Source organism: Myotis nattereri, assembly GCF_964212035.1.
Source record: "Myotis nattereri genome assembly, chromosome: 3".
NCBI classification, from domain to species: domain Eukaryota; kingdom Metazoa; phylum Chordata; class Mammalia; order Chiroptera; family Vespertilionidae; genus Myotis; species Myotis nattereri.
In genome coordinates, this window is record NC_138077.1 from 180,863,523 (window position 1) to 180,883,344 (window position 19,822).

Genomic DNA, 19,822 nt, shown 5'->3' on the forward strand with positions numbered 1-19,822 from the left:
ATCTCGGTTTCCTCATCAGGGGAATATTTTTCTGAGTCGCCGCCTCACACCCACTCTCCGCATACGTCATAAACGCGGCCGGGCTGCCCGGACGCACTCCTCCCGTCGTCCTCCGCGCCACTCCCTCCGCCTCTTTCTTCCTCGCCCCGCCCACCCTGAGTTTCGAAGAGCCCTCTCCGGGTCAGCGAATCTGCCTAGGTCTCTTCGGTTCCTTTTATTCCCTGTTTCCATTGGCTGCTTACGTGCGCGTGACTGCCGCCTTGCCTCTTTATTGGGTAGGACCAGAAGCGTCATCGGCGGCGGGAGGGCGGGGCGGGGCGGGGCGCTGAGGAGAGTCGGCGTGCGGGAGACCGCGTTGGGGGAGGGGCGCAGGCCTGGCCTCCTTGGCGGCTGCGGCAGCACCAGCGCCGGCCGCCACCGCCTCAGGAACGCGGAGGAGGAAAAGCAGCTGGAGGAGTAGGAGGGGGAGGCGGGCCCTGAGGAATGGGATGCCCTTCGCTGCGGCTCGGTGGTGAATGCTGAGGAGAGTCACGGTCGCTGCAGTCAGTGCCACCGGGAGGAAGTTGTGGTGTGTGGCCGGGCGGGAGCTCGCGGCGCGGTGGAGAATCGACGCGCGGGGTCGGTGCGAAGACTCGGCTGTGGGCAGACCCTTTCCTACCACGACCATGCCTGGAAGGAACAAGGCGAAGTCGACCTGCAGCTGCCCCGACCTGCAGCCCGGGTGCCAGGATGCTGGCGAGAGCGGCCGGGTTGCCCGTCTAGGAGTAGATGAATCTGAGGAGGAGGGACGGAGGGGGCCTATCAATAATGCCGGAGACCCTGAGATCGTCAAGTCTCCTAGCGACCCCAAGCAATACCGGTGAGGGAGGGGTGTGGACCGGGGAGGAGAGCCGGGGGCGGCCCCTCTCGTTCTGCCGCGGTCACTTCTTGTGCCTGGGTCGTCTGAAGGAGCCGGAGGGTCGCCCTGCCCACCCCCGAATGCCTCCTCGGGTGGAGGTGGCGGGGGCAATTAGGGGCTTCAGTGTGGTGGCAGCTGGACAGGTGGGAACTCTTGGGTTCTACTAGGAACCAGAATGTCAGAACGGGCATAGTGGTTCGAGTAATTTTGACGTTAAGCAAGAATGGAGGTTTCTCTAAGGAAAAATAGGCTGGATGCGAAGAGAGTCTTGGTATTATGTTATGAGGAAAGGTTGAAGAGTTGGGGTTTTTAATTTTGGAGAGGATACTTAAGGGCTATATTACCTACTCATACATATTTGGGGTGTCCTTAGTTGGAATAGGGATACAACTAATAGGTGGAAGTTACTAGAGCAGTGGTTCTCAACCTTCTGGCCCTTTAAATACAGTTCCTCATGATGTGACCCAACCATAAAATTATTTTCGTTGCTACTTCATAACTAATGTTGCTACTGTTATGAATCGTAATGTAAATATCTGATATGCAGGATGGTCTTAGGCGACCCCTGTGAAAGGGTCGTTGGACCGCCAAAGGGGTCGTGACCCACAGGTTGAGAACCCCTGTACTAGAGAATGGTATGGCTTGAGTGAAAGAACTTCGGCATCATAGTTGGCCCGTGATGAAGTGGCTTGTTTCCATGGGTTTCTCATTACTGGCATGATTGGGTGACCTCTTCCAAGAATATATCAGTCTCAGTTGTGTGAGTCTTAGACTCGTAAGGTGTTTCCTAGTTCTGAAATTCTCTACTTTTGCTTTATACTGAAACCTTCTAAACATCTCTTAGCTGGTGGCTGAATTCCCACCTGAATATTTCCCTCACAGGTAGCTTACTTCATAGAATATCCTGTATTTTAAAGAGATTGTATACAGCTTCATTTTACAGGTTGAAGAAATTGAGATCCAGAGAGTTTGCTTCTTGCTCAGAATTACACAGCTAAATAATAACATAGTTGATTGGAAAACCCTGCCACCAAACCCAGTGTACCATTGACTGACTTTTATGGAATTCTTACTCTTGTTGACTTGAAAGCTGAAGGATTTTTAGTTCCAGTTTGTTTGTAGAGCAGGAAAGAACCTTCGAGATAATTTTTTACACTCCCCACCCATCCCCATTTGACAGATGATTGAAACAAATCTAGAAAAAGGAGATTTAACCTCAAGTTTAAGACCGGTCTGTTTTGTCTTTTCACTCCATGTCTTTGTACTATTTTTTCTCCCCAGGTTGCAGGTTAAAGAGATCTTTATGGAGGGGCTAAATTTTCCTTTTTTCATTAAAGATGTGGTTGTATTAGTAATATGTAAATGAACAAGTTGAAACCTTGATAAAAGGTATTTAGTTTTTGTCTTCCAAATTAAATGTTCAATAACAGCTTCAGTTTTTGTCTACCTATATAAAGATACATAATAACAGCTAATATTTATAGAATACACACTATGTATCAGGTACTGTTCTTTTTTTAAAATTTTTATCCTCACTTAATATGTTTCTCTATTGATTTTTGGAGAGAAAGGAAGGTGGGAAGGAGAGAGAAACATTGATATGCACCCTGACCAGGGATCGAACCCCCAACCTAGGTATATGCCCTGACCGCAGTCCAAGGCACAACTGGACGATGCTCCAACCAACTTGTGGGGGCTCGTGCAGGAGGCAACCAATCGATGTGTTTCTCTCACATCGATGTTTCTCTCTCTTTCCCTCTCTCTTCCACTCTCCCTAAAAATTAATGGAAAAATATCCTCGGGTGAGGATTAACAAATAACAACAGCAACAACAACAACAAAACACAAAAAAAGAAGTATTTGTCAAATGAATTTTCTGGAAGTGAGGTCATTAAATGAAAGAATACATCTAGGGCAATTAGAACAGTAGCTGAGCCCTGGCTGGGTGGCTGAGTTATTTACAATCTTGTCTGCCCCGGTAGCAACTTTTTTCAAGCTATTTCATTTTTGTAAGTTCTATTTGTGTTTCCCCTCTGTTGTGCTGAATTTTTTGTAGGGAGGCACTGACTCTTTGAGTCTTTGAATGCGTCTGTTAATAAATCAACTATGTATACTAAAACCTCTCCACTTGTACACTAGAACCCATCTCCTCTTTACTGACCTCATATATCAATTATTTCATTCTGTGTTGCATCATCAAGTTTCCTTCTCTTACTGGATCTTTACCACAAGCATACAGATATTGCTGTAATTGTTTTTATCTTCTGTGGAAAAACATTTCTTTACTTCACATCCCCTTTGCACTATCTCCTTCCAGCTACTCAACTTTCTTGGTTTCCTTTATAGCAGAGCTTATTAAAAGAGTTGTCTGGGCCTACCCAGTTTGGCTCAGTGGATAGAGTGTCGGCCTGTGGACCAAAGAGTCTTGGGTTCGATTCTGGTCAAGGGCATGTACCTTGGTTGCAGGCTCCTCTCTAGCCAGGGCCCTTGTTGTGGTGCATGCAGGAGGCAACCAATTGATGTGTTTCTCTCACATCGATGTTTCTCTGTCTTTCCCTCTCTTTTTCATTCTCTATAAGACCAATGGAAAAATATCCTTGGGTGAGGATTAACACACACACACACACACACACACACACACACACAGGATGAGTTATCATCCCCTATTGTTTCTTGAACTCAGTGGGCTTTTGCCACTGTTGCTGTACCAAAATTGCTATTTTCAAGACCACCAATGACCTTTACAATTTGTTGGTTCTCAAGTTCTTATCTTCATAGACCTTTCAGTATCATATGACACAGTTTCCATCTTGAAGTGCTTTTTTCAGTTGGCTTCCAGGTCACCACTGTACTTAGTACTCTTTCTGCCTTATTTGCAGGATCCTCCTTATCCTCTTGACCTCTACATTTTGGAATGCCTAGAGCTCATTCCCCAGACTTCTTTTCCCTGCTTCCTTTGCTCCCTAGGTTACCTCATTACTCGGGTTTCCCACCCCTATATTCTTACTATTTTATTTTTCTTCATAGCACTACTGTTATTGGATACAGTATATATTTATTTGTTCATGAGAGCCAGGACTTTGTTTTGTTCACTAGTGTACCTCAGTGCCTAGAATAGTACCTGTCTTGTAATCTTGCTTCCATTTCTGATGCCTTCATCCTTTTCTCCTCTGGCCCAATTATTATATACTAGAGGCCTAGTGCATGAAATTTGTGCTGGGGGAAGGGGTCCCTCAGCCCCGTCTTGAGGGATGTCCGACTGCTGGCTTAGGCCCAGTAGTTGGACATTCCTCTCATAGTCTGGGGCCCGCCTGCTCACTGCTCAGCTTGCTGCTCCTTAGCGCTGCCACGGAGTGGGGAGAGGCTCCCGCCATTGCCACTGCTCTCGCCAGCCATGAGTCCGGCTTCTGGCTGAGCAGTGCTCCCCCTGTTGGAGCACACTGACCACCAGGGGGCAACTCCTATGTTGAGCGTCTGCCCCTGGTGGTCAGTGTGCATCATAGTGATCAGTCATTCTGGTCATTCTGCTATAATGGTCGCTTAGTCTTTTATTATATAGATGTTTTTCAGTTTGTATTTAAAAAAAATATATATTTTTTGTTGATTTCAGGAAGGGAGAGGGAGAGATAGAAACATCAATGACGAGAGAGAATCATTGATGCATTGATCTGCTGCCTCTCGCATCCCCCTTACTGGGGATTGAGCCCACAATCACTTTTGCTCTGACCAGGAATCAAATCTTGACCTCCTGGTTCATAGGTTGATGCTCAACCACCGAGCCACACTGGCCAGGCTGTTTTGTGTGTGTGTGTGTGTTTTAAAAAATAATTTTATTTCTTGCTTTTATTTTAGAGGTAAAGTTTTTTAAAGAAACAAAACCATACAGATATACTTGAAGCTCTTTGTGCACTGCCTCCTCCCATGTCATTCTCTACCATCATTTTCCAGGGTTAACCATTAGCTGAATTTGGCATCTATACAGTTTCTATGTATATTTTTATTAAATATACATTCATCTGTAAATAGTATTACTGTTTTAAGACTTTATAGAAATAGAAGTTATATCACATCAAATGTCTTGTAACCTGCTTTTTTGTTTTGTTTAGCATTGCTTTCGATATTTGCCCATGCTGATAAATATAACACTAGTTATTTGTGTTAAAAGCTATTTAGTAGCTTGTTGTATGAATACATTATAATTTATCTGTTTTCCATTATTGGTCACTTACATTATTCCCAGTTTTCTTTCTTTTTTTTTGTTAATCCTCACCTGAGAAACATTGATGTGAGAGAGAGCCATCGATTGGTTGTGTTCTGCATGCCCTGACCAGGGCTAGGGAGCAAGCCTTCAACTGAGGTTATGTGCCCTTGACTGGAATTGAACCCAGGACCCTTCAGTATGGGCCGATGCTCTATCCACTGAGACAAACCACTAGTGCTCCTAGTTTTCTATTATATATTTCTTTATGATTATGCCACAGTGTATTTTTTCTTTCATTGTTGGGCATTTAAGTTGTTTCCAATGCTTCAGCAATCATTTTTATACATGATTCCTTGTGCATATTTGAGAATTTATATCTATACTAGGGACCCAGTGCATGAATTCGTGCACCTTGAAAGGAACTGTGGGCCGCGAGGCTGCAATGGGCACAGGGGCAGGTCTCAGCCCATCCTCTGTGCCCCCGCCTGGCCCCTCCTGCCATGGCCCCTCCCCCCGTCCCCTATCTGCCAGCAGCCCCACTCTCGCTGCCGCCGCTCCCATGCGCTGATGGTGCCAGCCCTGCTCGCACCTGCTGATGGTGTGGACAATTAGGGCTGGTGCCAGCAGCGGGTGTGAGCGGTGGCTGCTGCCCCGATTGCCCCTCATGAGCAGGGGAAGGTGGAGAAGCCTTGAGGGGCGATTGGGGCTGGCATCAGGCGCCGGCAGCGGGTGCAAGTGCTGGGCGGGACTGTGGTGTGTGGGAGCCAAGAATTTTCAGTAACCACCAGAGGCTTGCCCGGATGACAGCAACCGGCACCCCGCCTTGGTCTGGCACCCCTGCTCACCTCCTGATGCCTGCCATGTTCCGTGCTCTGTCGCCTGCCGCTGACGCCCGCCATTTTCTGTGCGTGCTCCCTGGTGGTTAGCCCACCAGTGAATTGGTTGTTCCTCTGTTTGGTCTATTTGCATATCAGGGTTTTATATATATAGATGTATTATTGACATAAGAAATAATCTAAACCTATAAAGCACTTTTATGAGCTTATTTGAACCAAACTGATGACAATTGTTGGGAAGCAAAATCTCAACAAATTGAGGAAAACTCCAGAGAATGGCAGTTTTGCAGCTTATTTTATACTTTAGAATAAAAGGATAAGACAGATGTTTATGTGAAATCTATTTTTGGTAGATTAGGGGATGGGAGAAAGCAAAACAGGAAAATATCTGGGATTGGACAAAAAGTAAAATGGAGAGACACTTCTTTTACATTGGTGGACACAAGATAGTTAACATTTATAGCATAGAGAGATGGTATTTGAGGAACAAGATAACATTGAGGAGTTCTGTAGTCTCTGCTCTGCTTGTGGTAGGTGTGCCTTGAGGGGACTGGAAAAGATTACTCTGACATTTAAAAAGTATGTGTTACCTTAGATGCAAAAAGACAACATACAGCCTCTCTTAAGGTAAAAATTGATCCTTGTCAAGGAAGCTACATGCGTAGGGTGTGACTACCCACTTTTAGTTAGGAATTTTTATGTTCAGACCATCCTATGTGGTTACTTTTGGTCTCTTAAGTTTGTAAAGATTCACCATGTAGGCCTCCCCTCAGCTTGTCTGGTTTAGTATGTGGTACCTTTTTCATCCACAGTATCTATATATATATAAAAGCCTAAGAGATTGTTCTGACAGAATGACCGGTTGACCAGTCGCTATGACGTGCACTGGCCACCAGGGGGCAGATGCTCAGTGCAGGAGCTGCCCCCTGGTGGTCAGTGCACTTCCACAGCCAGCCTCCCGTGGCCCCTCCCCCCAGCTGGCCAACCTCCCATGCCCCTCCTCCCGTCTGGCCGAGACCCCCCCCCCCCCCCCCAATGGCCTCGATTAAAGGCTGGCCGGCTGGCCAACCTCCACGGTCCCTCCCCTTGCCAACTGGCCCCCCCATAGGCCCCTGTTAGGGGGCTGGCCGGCCAACCTTCCAGGGTCCCTCCCCCTGGCTGGCTGGCCCCCAGATAAACCTCGGTCACTGGCCAGGCCGAGGGACACCACCGGTGAATGAATTCATGCACCGGGCCTCTAGTATGCCTATAAGTGAAATGATTTATTTTAAACCCTACTAGATACTGCCATAATAGTCTTTATAATTAGTCATACTAGTTTACATTTATACAAATAGAGCATGAGAGCTCCTGCTTCTATACATTCCTCCTGACTCTTAATGTTAGATTTAAAAAAAAAATTATTGAGAATCTGATCTGTGGGAAATATTTTTCTCTTTTAAAAATATTTTATTTGTATTTCCCTAATTATTAGCATTATTTCATGTTTCCTGAACATTTGGATTTATCCTTTTATCAGTGGCCTATTTTTTATTGGGTTGTGTCTTTTCCTTTTTTAAGTTGACTTGTAAGAATTCTTTACATATTTTAAATACTAATTCTTTGTTGGTTATACAAATTGTAAATATATTTCCTAAGATAATAGCTTATCTTTACCTTTGTTTAGAAAGTTAAAATTTTCCCTGGCCCATTTGCTCAGTGTTTAGAGTGTCAGCTCACACACCAAAGGGTCTCAGGTTTGATTCCTGGTCAAGGGCTAGTTCCTGGGTTTCAGGGTCCATCCACACCTCCTGGAGGCAACCAATTGATGTGTCTCTCACATCAAAGCTTCTCTCTCCCTCTCTTCTCCCCTTCCTTCCAGTCTCTCTTTGGAAATCAGTGAGAAAAATATCCTCAGGTGAGTAATGATTAACCAAGAAAAAAAAGGAAACTCTTAAAATTTAATCAGATTTATTCATATTTTTATTTATGGTTTGTGCTTTTTTCATATTATTGTCTTCTAAAAGTTTTTCAGTTTTGCTTTTTACATTTAAATAAGGATCTAATTTTATTACTGTTTTTTAAAAATATGGATAACCAGCCCTGGTCAGTGCCACTCAGTGTTTAGAGTGTTGGCCTGAGTATCAAAGGGTCGTGGGTTCAGTTCCTGGTCAAGGACACATACCTGGGTTGTAGGTTTGATCCCCTGCCTGGTCAGGGCTAGTGTGGGAGACAACCAATTGGTATGTCTCTCTCACATTGATGTTTCTTTCTCCCTTTCTAAAAATCAATGGAAAAAATATCCTCGGGTCAAGATTAACAAAAATAAACCAACAAACAAACTATATATAGATGTATATGGACTACCAGTTGTCTGAGCACATGTTTTAAAAATAATGTATCCCAGAGGTTACCAAATGTTTTCTGTAAAGGGCTAGATAACAAATATTTTGGGCTTTGTCAATCAAGAGGAAAAATTGAGGTTATTATATAGGTACTTATATAACAAGAAAGAAAAAATTTCTGCAAATTTTTAATAAAATTTTTTACTAAGTTTAAATGATAACGATAGTAATTTTCTTAGTGCAATACAGGTCTGCTAGTGAGAAGAATGGAATTCTATTTATTGGGAATATATTTTGCTTTTGGAGGGGGTCAAAGTTAGTGTTCCCTGTCATCAAGTGATTGCAAATGTGTGCCTCTTAATGATTTGTAATACGATTTTACATTCTTCATCTTTGAAAATGTGCTTTCACACTGACAGGTACTGCCAAATACTCATATCAGCCCATGAGCATGTGATTTTACTTGAGCATATTTATCACTTAAAAGGCATTTGTAAAATTCTATTAGAATCTTTTCTGATATCTTTGCCTTTTAGCATGTCTCATTACATTGTAAATTAATGATTGAAAATTAGGTGGAAGCTCCTCAGTAGCACAGTTAAAAGGGCTTCCCCCAAGGTCTGAAAAACACGATTAGAACTGTAGTTTGCTTGGAAAACATATTCCTACAAATTTGTGTGCAAATGGAGGTCTGACTTTTTCTTTGAACTTTGACAGCACAGAAGTGTGTGTGTAAAAAGCAGTTTCCCATTACTTGTGATTCAGATAGCATTAGTTGTTGAAATGACTTTACCATAAGATAAGTTTGCATATAAGAACTGTTTTGTAATTTGAGTTGAATTCATTAAGAAACATATCAAGTCTGCAGCAGAAGCTAATTTCCAAAGCCATTTGAGGTTTGATAATACTGGTTGAAAATTTTCAATCTTGGCTCAAAACATTGCAATAAAATGTTCCCATTGCTAAACTATCAAACTACTCCACAGTAAGGGCAATTCAAGAAATTCTGCTTGTATTTCTGATAAAATTTCACAGAATTAGTGATTGTAAAGTTTACAAGAGCAAATAACACCACTAGTTCACTACGACATGATAGATTCATGTATTTTTTGCAAAGTACTGCTGATGAATAAGACAATAAATAATCATAGGCTTGGAAACACCTCACCAAAGATAAATTTGTCCAACTAAAGCTTTTCTTCTGCTCTATACATGTTTTTACCAACATCAATGTGGTAACATTTTAGGTTGTATTGTATTCTTGTTTTCTCAACCTCTTTGAAAATGATCTTGTCTCTAGTTCTTCCATGAAGAATATTCATAGAGGCCCTAGCCTGTGTGGCTAAATGGTTAGAGCGTCGGCCCATGGACTGAAGGGTAGCAGGTTCAATTCCAGTCAAGGGCACGGACTTCAGACATTGGTTGCAGCCTCGATCTGCCGACCTGGGGCGAGTGTGGGAGGCAACTAATGGAAAAAAATATCCTTGGGTGAGGATTAATAACAACATACAAGAATATTCATAGAGGCTAATTCCTCAGTTGCTTCAAACTTGGCACTGACTCCTCAAATAAAGAACAACCCAGCAGTATTGGTAATATCAAGACCAAAATCTTAATGATTTGCTTTGTTTTTATTTGACTCAATATTTCTAGTATGTCAACTCTTCTTGCAATAGTTCTCACCCCAAGTCTGATAGCCTTAAGCAAGTTTGTTTTCTCTGGATAAATTTCTTCAGTTGCTACCAACACAATCTAACTACTTGTTGGCTAACTCACTTGCTTGGCTAACAAATGAGCCACTTAGAAACTTAATTTTGTTCTATTTTCATTTTTAACTTTTGTGAAGAAATTTTACTCTACTGAGATTTTATTTTAAATTTTTTAATTTTTCTGATTGTTGCAATCCTGTGAGTTGGGAATATTGTAATGAATGCTTAGTCTTGTCAAATGAACTCAGAGGATTGCTAGAAATAAATGATAGAGAATTATTTAAGAGTGTTGGAATTTGCAAATGGGAAACACAGCTAGGCAAAAGCCCAGAAATGTTCCAAAGAAGAAAGGAAGGTTAAAAGTTTTTATAGTAAAAAGTACAGTCTTGAGAATTATTTCTACTAAGTTCTTAGTCCTAGGATTGGTCCAGGATGGTTGTCAGTCAGATGTCAGGCAGTGAGGATGATGCATGCCAGATGGTCCAGAGGATGGGTGCCAGGAGGTCTGGTGACATCCCAGTGGTTTGGGTAAAGGATATCAGATGGATATATACATGAGTCATTCAGGGGATAACCAGGTGGCAATTAGAGGGTTATCTGGAAATATATATAGATAGATACAGGACTGGAAAGTTAAAGAATGGAGTCTTTCATTATGCCTCAACCTTCATAATGTTAATTTTAGCAGCTTGGTTAAAATAACCCCCAAGATTGTCTCAGTATATGTACTTGGATTTAAATACATGAACTCTTAACTGGTAATTTTAGTGACTGAAAGTGGATTCACAAAAGTTGGTTTCTTAAATAACAAATAAAAATGAGTTGATGGCTACTTTATTATAAAGAAAATAATTCCGTATTTTTTGAGTTTTGAAAATGGTTTGAAAAATCGACTTCAGCTTTTATTTTCAGTACAGGAGCAGTGGGATAATGAAGCCAAATAAAGGAAGACAGGTTAAATAAGTTAGAAGAGAGGTTTTTTGTTTTTTTTGTTTTTTGAGAAAGATTGACATCTTAGAAGAACCTCACCTTTCCAAAAATAATTATATATACATATAAATGTTTGAGACCACATGATTTAGGGAAAGGTAATGACAAGTTGTATAATTACAAAGTTAGCTCCCCAGGTATGCTCTTTTTTAAAAAAAAATATTGTTGAAAATATTACATATGTACCCTTTTTCTCCCATTGACCCCTTATTGCCCACCCCTATCCCCCACCCCAGGCCTCCACCACCCTATTTTCTGTGTCCGTGGGTTATGCATACAAGTTCTTTGGTTGATCTCTTCAGGTATGCTCTTTGGACTTAAAATGATTGAGCACTATCTATTAGGCCTAGAAATAACAATTTAAGGCTAGAACCCAAGTTGCTATTTTCTCTCTGTAATGAAAATGAAATCTTGAATTATGGTAAAGTGTGGCTAAAGGATAATTTATTGCATATTCTCCTATCTGTGGACATTTGGGTGATTTCCAATATTTCTCTTTTATGAATGTCCTCTGTTAGTGTTTTCTTTCAGTGTGCATTTTGCTCTTTGATTTTGTTTATGATGTTTTGTTTTAAAAAAGTTTTAAATTAGAGTGTTGTGAAATCTTTCTGTTTTTTCCTTTATAGCTTCTGGATTTTATGTCTTGTTTAGCACAAATTTTCTTATTCCAATGTTATAACTATTGTCTCTTAAATACTTTTAGAATGCTTTTTCCTTTTAGCTCTCTAATCTATCTGGGATTTATTTATGTGTTGAGTGTAAGGTAGAGATAGATGGCTAGTTTTTCTCCCTAAGTGAATTGTCTTTTGTTTCAGCATCATTTATTGAATTATAATAAACAGTGTTGCAATAGTATTATAAACATTTCTCGGTTTCTAGAACCTGTTCTCTTTCATCTGTAGGTTTTCCTGTACCAGTAGACTGTTTAATTTCAATTGCTTTAAAAGACTTTTTATAATTGGTAAGGCAGTTCCCCCTCATTGTCGTACCTTTTCAAAATGTTCTTGGTCCCTGGCAGGTGTGGCTCAGTTGGTTGGAGTGTTGTCCTGTTCCATACACCAGAAGGTAGTGGGTTTGACTCCCAGTCAGGTCACATGCTCAGGTTGCGGTTTCATCCCTGGTCGGAGCACATATGGGAGGCAACCGAGGGATGTTTCTCATATCAGTGTTTCTGTTTTTCTCTCTCCCTCTCTCTCCCTCAAATCAATTTTTAAAAAAGTATATTCCTCGGGTGAGGATTAAAACATTTAAAAAAAAATGTTCTTGGCATTTTTTGTGTTTATCATCGACATGAATTTTAGAGTCAGTATATCAAATTCCACAAAAATCTTTGGGATTTTAAAAGTGGAATTGCCTTGAATACTATATACGTTAATTTGGGGGAAGAATTTATGTCTTTGCAATATTGGGTGTTCCCACCCAACAGTATGGTATGAATTCTCTAAAGTTTTCTAGTTTTCCTTATGTATGCTGTGTTAAGTAGTAGTGAAAAGAATGGGTTCTAGTGCCGTGCTACTTGAGTTCAGTTCCTGGTAAGCTTGGACAAACCTTCGTTGTACTTTAGTTTCCTCATCTGTAATATGGGAATAATACCTCTTTAGGGTTATTAGGAAGATTTAAGTGGGTTAAAACATGCAAGTTAATACATTTATTTTTTTTTATTTTTTTATTTTTTTAAATTTATTGCTTAAAGTATTACAAAGGGTATTACATATGTGTCCATTTTATCCCCCCGCCCTAGACAGTCCCCTAGCCTCCCCTATCCCCCAATGTCTTATGTCCACTGGTTATGCTTATATGCATGCATACAAGTCCTTTAGTTGATCCCTTACCCCCCTACCTCCTGCCCCCCAACCCTCCCCGGCCTTCCTGCTGCAGTTTGACAATCTGTTTGAGGCAGCTCTGCCTCTGTATCTATTATTGTTCAAAAGTTTATAATGGTCTCTATTATCCATGAATGAGTGAGATCATGTGGTATTTCTCCTTCATTGACTGGCTTATTTCACTTAGCATAATGCTCTCCAGTTCCATCCATGACGTTGCAAATGGTAAGAGTTCCTTCCTTTTTAGAGCAGCATAGTATTCCATCGTGTAGATGTACCACAGTTTTCTAATCCATTCATCTACTGATGGGCACTTAGGCTGTTTCCAGATCTTAGCTATGGTGAATTGTGCTGCTATGAACATAGGGGTGCATATATCCTTTCTGATTGGTGTTTCTGGTTTCTTGGGATATATTCCTAGGAGTGGGATCACAGGGTCAAATGGGAGTTCCATTTTCAGTTTTTTAAGGAAACTCCATACTGTCTTCCATAGTGGCTGCACCAGTCTGCATTCCCACCAGCAGTGCACAAGTGTTCCTTTTTCTCCACATCCTCTCCAGCACTTGTCGTTGTTGATTTGTTGATGATAGCCAGTCTGACAGGTGTGAGATGGTACCTCATTGTTGTTTTGATTTGCATCTCTCAGATGATTAGTGACTTTGAGCATGTTTTCATATGTCTCTTGGCTTTCTGAATGTCCTCTTTTGAAAGGTGTCTATTTAGGTCCTTTGCCCATTTTTTGATTGGATTGTTTATCTTCCTTTTGTTGAGTTGTATGAGTTCCCTATAAATTTTGGAGATTAGGCCCTTATCAGATATGACATTGGCAAATATGTTTTCCCACACAGTGGGTTTTCTCGTTGTTTTGTTGATGGTTTCTTTTGCTGTGCAGAAGCTTTTTATTTTGATGTAGTCCCATTTGTTCATTTTCTCTTTAGTTTCAAGTGCCCTAGGAGCTGTATCAGTGAAGAAATTGCTTCGGCATTTGTCTGAGATTTTGTTGCCTTTGGATTCTTCTAGAATTTTTATGGTTTCCTGTCGTACATTTAAGTCCTTTATCCATTTTGAGTTTATTTTTGTGTATGGTGTAAGTTGGTGGTCTAGTTTCATTTTCTTGCATATATCTGTCCAATTTTCCCAATACCATTTATTGAAGAGACTATCTTGGCTCCATTGTATGTTCTTGCCTCCTTTGTCAAATATTAATTGAGCATATTGGTTCGGGCCGATTTCTGGGCTCTCTATTCTATTCCATTGATCTATATTCCTATTCTTGTGCCAGTACCAGGCAGTTTTGAGAACAGTGGCTTTGTAATACAACTTGATATCTGGTATTGAGATCCCACCTACTTTGGTCTTTTTCAGGATTGCTGTAGCTATTCGGGGTCTTTTTTTATTCCAGATGAATTTTTGGAGAGTTCGTTCTAGATCTCTGAAGTATGCCGTTGGTATTTTAATGGGAAGTGCATTGAATTTATAGATTGCTTTGGGTAGTATGGACATTTTAATGATGTTGAATCTACCAATCCATGAACACGGTATGTTCTTCCATCTGTTTATGTCTTCCTCTATATCTTTTTTCAACGTCCTGTAGTTTTCTGAGTAGAGGTCTTTTACCTCTTTAGTTAAGTTTATTCCTAGGTAGCTTAATTTTTTTGGTGCGATGGTAAACGGGATTGTTTTTTATAATCTCTCTTTCTGAAAGTTCACTATTGGTGTATAGAAATGCCTCAGATTTCTTGGGGTTAATTTTGTATCCTGCTACATTGCCAAATTCATGTATTAAGTCTAGTAGCTTTTTGATGGAGTCTCTAGGGTTCTGTATGTATAATATCATGTCGTCTGCAAATAAGGACAGTTTTACTTCCTCTTTTCCAATTTGAATGCCTTTTATTTCTTCTTCTTGCCGAATTGCAATGGCTAACACTTCCAGTACTATGTTGAACAGGAGTGGTGAGAGGGGGCATCCCTGTCTTGTTCCTGTTCTTAGGGGAAACGGTGTTAGTTTTTGTCCATTGAGTATGATGTTGGCAAGTTAATACATTTAAAATGTGAGCTATTGTTATTAGGTTTATATTTAAGTATTTTATAGTTTGTTACTTTTGTGAATAGGAGCTTTTATTTAAATCTCATTTTAATAAGTTATCTTTGCTACATAGGAAAGTTCATGCTTTTTGTTCATAGTTCTTGATTTTGGATACTTTGCTGAACTCTTTATTACTCATTTTAAAAATTTTTCTTGAATTCTCTAGGTAGTCATATTTTGCAGTTAGTTGTTTTAGCTTTCACTATCTTGGCCTCATAATTTTTCTATTTATGTATATTTTGAATCTTTTTTTTATTGATTAGGACTTCCAATGTAGTGTTGACTAGAAGTGATGATAAAGAGCATTTTATCCTTGACTGTCTTTAAATGGATTTGATGTTGACTTAGGGGAGTTAGTCCTCTATAAAACAAAGGTGTGTGTGTATGTGTTAATTTGTTAAGGAGTGGGTTTTGGGTTTTTATTAAATTACTTTTATTATACAAATAATAAATGGACATGTTTTCATTACAAAAAATTGAAAAAGTATTGAAATTATAAATTAAGGCACAGAAATTCTTGTATCCTGTTTTACTTCTGTTCCTCTACACACACACACACACACACACACACACACACACACACACACTTAGAAGCCTGGTGTATGAAAATTTGTGCACTCGGTGTGGTCCCTCAGCCTGGCCTGCACCCTCTCGCAGTCCGGGACCCCTTGGGGGATGTCCATTTGCAGGCTTAGGACTGCTCCCCCGGGGATTGGGCCTAAGCTGGCACTTAGACATCCCTCTGGCAGCCTGGGAGCCCTTGGGGGATGCCTGACTAACGGCTTAGTGCTGCTGCGGAGGTGAGAGAGGCTCCTGCCACTGCCTCTGCGCTGGCCAGCCATGAGCTAGCTTCTGGTTGAGCAGTGCTCCCTCTATGGAAATGCACTGACTATCAGGGGGCAACTCCTATGTTGAGCATCTGCCCCCTGGTAGTCAGTGCGTGTCATAGCAACCGGTCGATTCGCCGTTTGGTTGATTTGCATTTAGCCTTTTATTATGTAGGATTACTGTTACATTTGTTTTGTATCCTATTATTTCATTTGCTATACCTTTATATACATTTAATGTATACATGTATACTTATAATATTTATCTTTATGAAACTAGTTATTAGATTTTAGCTGATATTTTGTTTCACTTTGTCAGTTTTAAGTGCCTATCATATATCAGGCCCTCTTTAGGCAGTAACATTTTTTGTTCAACAAATGTTTCTTAAATGTTCCCTAAGTACCAAGCAATGTCTTAGGTGCTTGTGAAAGAAAAGAAAAGCCTTGCCCTTTGAGCTGACATTCTAAAGGCCCACATAGGAACAGTAAGAAAAAAAGTCAAGTGATGATAAATGGTGTGAAAAATGTTAAAGCAGGGTAAAAGAGGATAGAGATTGACTGGGGTGCTATCTTAGATACTATGGTTAGAAAAGGCATTTCTGAAAAGTGGGTATTTCAGCAAAGATTTGAAAGAGATGGAGCAGCCATGCAAATACTCATCTGGGGCAAGAGCTGAGGGAATAGCAATCACGTAGGCCCTGTTTGGAATGTTCAAGAAACAACAATAAAGTTATTTGGTCAGAACAACAACAAAAAAATGAATAGAGTGGGGTGGGAAAGGAGGTTGTATAGGTAGCGGGGGAACATTATATGGAGCCTTAGGGCTGCAACAACACTGGGTGGCTTAAACAACAGAACCTTGTTTTTCTTCATTTCTGGAATCCAAGTCCACCTAGAAGTCCAAGGTCAAGGTGTTAGGTTTGGTTTCTTCTGAGGTCTCTCTCTTTGGCTTGCAGATGGCCACCTTTATGCTATGTCCTCACATGGCCTTTCATGTGTGTGTGGACATGTCCAATATCTATGGATCCAAATTTCTTCTTATAAAAACAACAGTCAGATTAGATTAGGGCCACTATAATGGCCTCATTGTAACTTAATAATCTCTGTAAAGGCCCTGTTTCTAAATGCAGTCACATTCTGAGGTATTAGAGGTTAGGATTTTCGCAAAAGACTTTCGGGGAAACAGTTTAGCCTATCACATTCTTGATCTGCTTTATTCAGGCTGCTGAGGATAGATTTGAGGTATGTGTGTTGGGTGGGGATGAGGAGTAAGCTGGAGTATTGAGGTTATTTAAATGTGATTTTTGATGTGGAAAGGAGAGAGATAAAGCCATGTATTCAGCCTTCTATCTTAATCAAGTCCTTCTTTTCTTTGTACCTTAATATTTTCACTTTCTGCTAGACAAACTTTTTTCTTATCAGCAAGGCTCAAATTAAGTGTGCCTTGTCTCACAGGCCTTCCCTGATTGCTTCCTTCTTTCTAATATTATGTGTTTACCTCTATCAATTTGTATTGTACTGGCTTAATTGTATTGCATGGTACTAGACAGTGAGTACCTGATGGTGAGGAATGTGGTTTTATTCTTTTTTACCCTTAATGTAGCATGGTATCTAATACATTAAAAGCTGCTAAGCAGCCTGGCCAATGTGGCTCAGTGTTTGAGCATCAACGTATAAACCAGGATGTCACGGTTGGCTTCCAGGTCAGGGCACATGCAGTTGGGGGCTCAATCCCCAGTAGGGGCATGCAGGAAGCTGCCAATTGATGATTCTCACTCATCATTGATGTTTCTATCTCTCCCTCTCCCTTATTCTCTGACATCAATAAAAAATGTTTTTAAAAAGCTGCTACGTAAATGCTTATTGAATAACACGTAAGAATGAGTATAAACAGAAGTTTGTAGTAGGCACCCGTCATCAAACTGGCATAGCAGTTTTACTAAAATAGGATAATCATCTCTCTGCTGTGGATTTAGTTTTCTTAGAGCTATATTGAATTTTTAGTCCATAAAAGCAGCTTTGGTGACTGGTATAAAATATCAAATACATTGTATCAAAGGGAACCAACAGAATTTAAATGTATGACATTTTGCTTTAATGTTTAAGCTTACATGACTGCTCCGTACATTGGGGGATATGTTTCTCTTAAGTCTTCTGGTCTGGTAGAATGTTTATTAAATACTTAAAAACTAAAAAAATAGTAAGGTGGTCTGAGTGGGGGCTTTAACTTCTAAGATTTGGTTTTTGAATAACTATTTTCATAGTTTAAAATTTAAAAATGTAAATGGTAATTTAAAATGTACACTATATATAGGGGTGGGCAAAAGTAGGTTTATAGTCATTCATTTGGAAAATAATAATAAATAATAATACAATAATAAACTTGCATATTCACAACTATAAACCTACTTTTGCCCACCACTGTATATAAAATACAATGTAGTGTCTCTCATCCTTTCTTTCCAACTACTCAGAAACTGATAAGCTTTTTTGAGGTTCCCCTCCCAGAACAACTACTTTGATTAGTTTAATTTAAAATAGTATTGGTTTTCCTGTGTGTACTTGATTTTTTTACAAAATTTTTGCTAAGCTGATCACTTGTATTGTGTATTCTAATAAATTGCTGACTCAAATGTATTTTGTTTTGTTTTGTTTTAGATACATCAAATTACGAAATGGCTTGCAGGCACTTTTGATTTCAGACCTAAGTAATACAGAAGGTAAAACAGGAGACGCAACAGATGATGAAGACGAAGAGGAAGAAGATGACGAAGAAGATGATGATGACGATGATGACAACGACGATGATGATGACGATGACGACGACGATGATGATGATGATGATGAAGATTCTGGAGCTGAAATAGAAGACGATGATGAAGAGGGTTTTGATGATGAAAATGAGTTTGATGATGTTGATGAACATGATAACAATGATCTTGATGCTGAAGTTAATGAATTGGAAGAATTAGAAGAGAGGGCAGAAGCTAGAAAGAAAGCCACTGAAAAACAGGTGATTCATGTCTATTATATCTTTTACTAATTTGAAAATTCTTTGGGATAAGTTCTAAACTTATGTTTTATTTCTTAATGGCAAAAATGAAATCTGTATCTTTTGATCTTCAGTAAAGGTCTATTTTGCATAAAGGTTACATTTATAAACATTTTGCTCTTATTATAAATGTGAAAAATGTTTATTATAGGAACATAGAGAATAAAGACGGACAAAATAACCCTGGCCAGTGTGGCTCAGTTGATTCCAGTCAGGGCACATACCCAGGTTGCTGTTCGAACCATACCTAGGTTTCAGTTCAGTCCCTGGTCAGTTGGGCTATGTGGGAGGCAACTGATGGATAGTTCTCTCTCACACTGATGTTTCTCTCTCTCTCTCTCCCCCTCTCTCTAAAAAAATAAAATAAAATAAACAAAAATTAATAAAAATATTTTAAAAATAACCATAACTCTCAGAGGTAATCACTGGTAATATTTCATTATATCTGTATTTATGCATATTATATATTTCCAAACAAATGCTGAGAGGTGAGGATCTGCATAATTTTTAGCCTTGGAAAGAGGAATAAGAAAGAGTATTATCCTTGGAGAGAATGGAAAAAGAAAAAGAACAGGGATAGTATAGAATCCTCTCCTGGGACTATAGTTCTAAGAGTCCTCATATGGGTAATTGAACATGATTTCTCTCCTTTTATGAGAAAGCACCGAAAATCTGGATAACTTACAAGTAAATTGGAAGAATTGAAATAGAAGTGAGGAGTAGATCTTAGTGTGATATATAACAGTCAATGAATAAAGAGGATTAATAGGGAGAATTTCCATCTTTGGATATCTTTTGAAAAATGCCTCCTTTTTGCAGTTGGAAGTACCTATATAAGTGGGTCATATTTTCTATGCATTAAAGTGGAATTGGTCAAATGTTTGTTAAATAAAGCTAGTCTTTTGAATATTGATAGTACATTTAACATGTATAGTCCACATACAAATGAATTAAAGTTCAGATTACTAAGACTAAAATCTAGATGTCAGATGTATTAGATTGTAAAGTAATCAGTCCTCAAAGATGTGAAGGCGTGAGATACAAGTAATAGATAGGTTTTAAATAAATCCTTTGAT

General features: G+C 39.8%; 1 protein-coding gene across 2 annotated transcripts in view; it reads left to right on the forward strand.

The window, feature by feature from the left end:
• Nucleotides 1–309: 309 nt before the first annotated feature.
• Nucleotides 310–19,822, forward strand: part of NRDC (nardilysin convertase) — a 77,835-nt gene continuing 58,322 nt past the window's right edge. For both annotated transcript variants that reach the window (XM_081087121.1, XM_081087120.1), the window contains exons 1-2: nucleotides 310–859; nucleotides 18,353–18,707. In XM_081087121.1, coding sequence (XP_080943247.1) covers nucleotides 516–859; nucleotides 18,353–18,707 — 699 coding nt within the window. In that variant the 5' untranslated portion in view covers nucleotides 310–515. The remainder of the gene's footprint in view (nucleotides 860–18,352; nucleotides 18,708–19,822) is intronic.